This window comes from Dipodomys ordii, unplaced genomic scaffold, assembly GCF_000151885.1.
Source record: "Dipodomys ordii isolate 6190 unplaced genomic scaffold, Dord_2.0 Scaffold214, whole genome shotgun sequence".
NCBI classification, from domain to species: Eukaryota; Metazoa; Chordata; class Mammalia; order Rodentia; family Heteromyidae; genus Dipodomys; species Dipodomys ordii.
The window spans coordinates 1,149,893-1,155,170 of NW_012267430.1; the positions used below are offsets into that span (position 1 = coordinate 1,149,893).

General features: G+C 42.9%; 1 protein-coding gene across 1 annotated transcript in view; it reads right to left on the reverse strand.

The window, feature by feature from the left end:
* Positions 1-5,278, reverse strand: part of Kdm3a (lysine (K)-specific demethylase 3A) — a 51,614-nt gene that overhangs the window by 10,288 nt on the left and 36,048 nt on the right. The window contains exons 13-19 of the mRNA XM_013035509.1: positions 4,433-4,585; positions 4,126-4,221; positions 3,637-3,764; positions 2,169-2,364; positions 1,205-1,377; positions 651-883; positions 155-219 (exon numbers count right to left, since the gene is read on the reverse strand). Of these exons, the coding sequence (XP_012890963.1) occupies positions 155-219; positions 651-883; positions 1,205-1,377; positions 2,169-2,364; positions 3,637-3,764; positions 4,126-4,221; positions 4,433-4,585 (1,044 nt within the window). The remainder of the gene's footprint in view (positions 1-154; positions 220-650; positions 884-1,204; positions 1,378-2,168; positions 2,365-3,636; positions 3,765-4,125; positions 4,222-4,432; positions 4,586-5,278) is intronic.

Consider the following 5,278-nt stretch of genomic DNA (forward strand, 5'->3'; position numbering starts at 1 on the left):
ACCTTTTTTTTTTTTTTTTCCTGCTTATGTGGTGCTGAGGAATTGAACCCAGGGCCTCATGCATGCAAGACAAGCACTCTACCACTGAACCACCTTCCCAGCCTGAAAGCATAATTAAAAAAAAAACTATTTTGTCTAATCCTCCAAGACCCACCTCTCTGCCTCTTAGTCACACTTCTATTTCCCCTGTTCATGTCCACTAAACATGATTCACTAAGCCTGTGCCTCATTGAGAAAACAAAAAACAAAAAAACAAGGCATGGTGGCCTGGAATCTGAGCTAGTTGTGGGGGCAGAAACAGGATTGTATTCTGGGGCCAGCCCAGACTAAAGGCCTGGGTCATGACTCAAGTGGTAAAAGCTTGCCTATGACAAATGAGGCCTGAGGTCAATCCCCAGCAGGGAAAATGGGAGGGGAAAACAAAATAACCACAAAACAAGCATGGCCAACGGGAGGCACTCAAGACTCTTAACTTGGAAAGGCAAGTTAAGCATAAAGTGAGACACACAGCCACCCCCATCCTCCATTAGATCCACCCTCAACATAAAAGTAATACCATTTAAGGGGGTGAGGGTTAGCAGAACTATGTCAAAGGAACAAAGAAGATGGATTTGAATTGGGCCAGGGAAGCAGAGGCCGGAATTACCTGCCCTTGTTTCCAGCACTCTCTAAATACATTCCAGTTGCTCTTGTTATTGGGATCTTGTAAACACAGCAAGCGATTATCACACAGCCAGTAGTGAGGAGTGTCAAAGCCCAGAATGCTAGGCTTGATGGTCAGTCCTTGAGGCCTCTTAGGTAAATCTGAAGAAGTCTTGTTTTGCACCAAAGAAGCAAAGATGTCATCAAGGATTTTTGGTGTATTCTTGAGCCCATTCTCTGTCTGAATTTGGGAAAGAACACAACTATTACACTATTCCTTGGTACCAAAAAAAACCCAAAACAAAAAACCCCAAAACAACCAAACCAAAAGAACCCACGCTGATGGTCGGATAGGGAGTCCAAGCCAGGGCCAATGAGGCGTTTCCCACCCTCCCTTTGGGTACAGAGAAGTGAGAGTAAGAAACAGTATAAAGGATATTGGGTCCTGGCCCATTGCTGTAAGCCAGGGAGACTTGTCCCCACAGAGGTTAACAGGTCCTTCCTCCTACACTTTAACTTATTAAATCTTCTTTTCCTGCTTATCAACATCACAAGTACCTACCTTTCCTGTAGAGGAATTCAAGAGATTGCGGAGGAATCCAGAATTATTGTTGCTAACAGGTGTCAAAATTGTGTTGTTAAAGGTATGTAGGACAGTGCTGGATTTATTCAGAGGCGGAAGGGATGGAAGGCATTTGATTTCATTCTTTAAAATTGGCATTGTTGGTTGTTTTTCTAAGACAAAACCAAAAGCATCCACATTTAATAGCATGCTAGAATATATTCCTTAGTAACCTATTAGCTCAGTGGTAGAGTACTTGCTTTGCATGCATGAGGCCCTGGGTTCGATTCCTCAGCACCACATAAGCAGAAACAGCTGGAAGGGACTCTATAGCTCAAGTGGTAGAGCGCTAGCCTTGAGCTGAAGAGCTGAGGGACAGCGCCCAGGCCCAGAGTTCAGGCCCCATGACCGACCAAAAAAAGAAAAAAGAAAAAGCTCTCCTCCAACTTTTAGGCATCCAGCTACACTTACATTTCCAGAACAACACTGATTGGTCATGCATGTAATTTCTTTACGGTCAAATTTGACTCACTACAATTGAGTGTTTGCATGAAGGAAAATGACCTGTAGTTCTTCTCACTTGAAAGAAGAATTACCCAAATTCTAATCTAAGTCTACTCAACACCAAAGTCCATGCCTGAGACAGCAGCAGCGGTAACAAAAGAGAAAGTGCTGGCAGCACATTCCAATTTAGACAGAACAGGATGATGTATAAGCAGACAGCAAGGTTAACCAATAAGTAACTGTTAAGCACAGCACCATCTTCCCAAACAAGGCCTTATCTAATCTAAAGTTCTATCAGCAGTGTAACTTCTCTTTGGTCTGTATGTCACACACACTGATGGCAGATTGCAGAACAACTTCTGGGATGTTAACCACTGTTCTCAATAGCGGAGGCCACTAGGTCCCTCCATGAGTGAACTCATGTTCTCAGGAACTAACAAACAACAAGGCAGCAACTGACCCTTGTTTTCCTTGTTGACATTGCCGCTGGTCAGGTCGGCAAGCCAGCTTAAAGGCGAGGTGCTGGCAGGACAGGTGGGTTTTATGCTGGTGGCCGGCTTGGAGGCTGCTTCTTCACCCACAGTCGCTGGCTCCAAAACCAAGGGATTCTGCTGGATCACAGTCCCAAGAGCAGGTTTCTCCCCAGCTAATGACGTCTGTGGTACATGTAAAAGGAAAATTACGCAAAAGCAAAAGCCTGCTATCTTCCCTTTCTTATTTTCTCCTCTAAAAGCCATCTAATAAGAGGTAAGTAACCAAAACAAAGCTAGCAAATAAAGAGCCCTAGATACCACAATTGTAAATATCACAGAGAATAAGGAACTTCCTCCATCTGTTACTTCCAAGCATTATAGTGAAAACACAGGACATATAACACATACAATTCACAAGGTATTTAATTCCTTCATTCCTCTACCACCCAGCCCAAGTTCATACATATCCTTTATTATTCTATATATCACGTGACTTTAAAATGGCAAGGGTTCCCTGAAAAATAGGCCAGAAGAAGCGCTCAAAATACAACTGAATGAATAGATGAGGCATGCAGAAAAGAAAAGCTAGGGTTTCAGGAGAAATGGGACAAAGAAAAGGGAAAATGCACTTTTGATTAAACTTCAAAATATGATGAGGTCTCCTGAAAGCTTTTAAAAGATAAACTGAAACAAACTGGAAAAGGCACACCACTTCTTCTGGTATTCAGTTGATGAGTTGAAAAAACAGGAGGAGTAAAAGGAATATTCAAACTTGTATGCTAAATGTGACATGCTTCTCTGTTGCCCAGGCGTTAGCTCTGGTTACCATTCCTGTATCACTGATGAGAAACTCATAGAGAAAGAATTTGAGTTCAGTTTTGGTCCCAAAGACCAAAAACTCTTTTATGACCTCATGCTACCTTCAACACCATAGCTTTAAGCAAATGTACAAGAATTTTTGATTATTAAACACAACTGTAGGACAATGATGAGTGGGGTGGGGGCAGAGAAGGAAAAGAGGGGCAGGTGTGATGGTAAGGATCAGCGATGCCATTAGGAAAGAGTAATGGACACAGGGCTTTGTTCACCCTTACTTCCTTCAACTCTTCATGTAGATTGTAGGTAAGAAAATGTATTCATTAAAAATCTTTCAAGCTTACCTGAAAAATTCTGCAGGACACATGAAAAACATTTAAATATGTGTACAAGTTAGCAACACACTAGGTAGGTAAAATGCAGAGAGGTTTGGCTTTCTCAAGAGACAAAAATGTAAAGCCTGAAAGGGGTCACAGATGGGGTGCACAAACGCAATGAAGTGTAAGAACAGGGCTGTGAACTGTCTACCCCACTGATAGCTGTTTTATGTTCCTTCCAAATACTCTGCTAGAAATCCCTGGGTTACTTGAAAAAACAGGTAATAATCACAAGGACGGTGAACAGCACAAGCAACAATACCTGTTTGAGGTCTTCCTTTGAGACTGGCTTTGAAAAGAATTTGAACTGTCTGTTTGAACAGGGACAGTTTGCCTTTATTCCCCATTTTGCTCTGATAGAATGAACAATGTCTCCAACATCATAGAGGGCTAGGAAAAAAAAAGGTTCAGAGGCAAACATTTGAACAAGGGTGTTAAGATACTTTCAACCTCAAGCCAACAGAACAGCTGACATTTCCCACAGGATTGCTTTTCTCAGCAGCATGGTGTTCCAACCCCTCTTTTTCATCCTGCCTTTCCTAAGTGTGCCATTTTCTTAACTTCTATAAAACTAGCCGCAAGATTTTTAAAAAATGCTGGGGCATTATTTTATGTTCTTCTGGGCAATTCACAGAATACAGGAAAATAAGGTAAGTAATCACAACACCATACCAAGTCAAACCAAACTTATCAGCCCCTGTGAGTTAACCTAGACACAAAAGGAAGGAAATCCCTGCCCCACATGAAATACCTTTGCCAGGAATGATCTGTGTGGGCATCAGATTCTCAGGTTCATGGATCTGACTCTTCACACATCTTAGCCAAGAGAAAGTCTTGTAGGTGGCACCTGCAAATAACAGACTTGCGGTGACTTCTCCATGGACCCTGCTGCCCCAGAGCATCAACCAGGGATGGTGACATGGCTCAAAGTAATACATGCCTAACACATGCCAGGCTGTAAAGCTCAAACGCCTAACACAAAGAAAACCCAGGAACTGATGTCAGGCTTTCATTTTCAATGTGTCATGGGGTAAGAGCAGAATTAGGAAAGCTCTCACCTTGTTGGCAATTCTTTCTTTTCATCCGGTAGCAATCCACACACACCCCAAATCCACACCGAGGACACACCCAATGCAGGTTGAAGATGGTGGTGTCACAGACATCACACATTTCTCGAACACCTTTGACAGCTCGCTTCCAGGCAACCTGTCCTGCAAGAATTAATAAATCGTTTAGTATTGGGAGAAGGCATGGCATGTGTGTTTTGGGGGAGGGGATAGTATTCCTATGACTAGAGTCCCCTTCAACTGTTCAGCTGTCTCTCTGCAATGCTTGCTTGGATCTCCTTAGCACCCTACCAACCAACTTCCACTGAACTTCATAATCATGCCTGCCTGTGCTATACATACTCAGACAGAGCTATGCCTCCCCAAGAGACTAAGAAACCCTACGCCAGCTATGAAGCACCACTATCCCATAGAATACTTCCTAACCCTTTAACCCAAGTCCCTTAGAAAAACTAGAGGCAGCACACTCCAAGAGGAAAAGGTCACTCAGATTAAAAAAAAAACAAAAACAAACCATCAGCACAGGAGCTCTGAGCTCATCACAAATGTCCCAATCCACTCAGATAATCATAAGCCCCAAAGTGGCAGAGAATAATGGTTTATGATTGTAATCCTAGGAAGCTGAAATCAGAAGACTGCTGTTCACAGCAAGCTGAGACAAAAATATTTACAAACTATCTCAAGTCATAGCTGGGTATGGTGGGACACAGTTGTCATTCTTACTATGGTAAGAAGCATCAGGGGCTGGGAAGGTGGCTCAGTGGTAGAGCACTTGCCTTGCATGCTCAAGGCCCTGGGTTCGATTCCTCAGCACCACATAAGCAAAAAGAAAAAAGC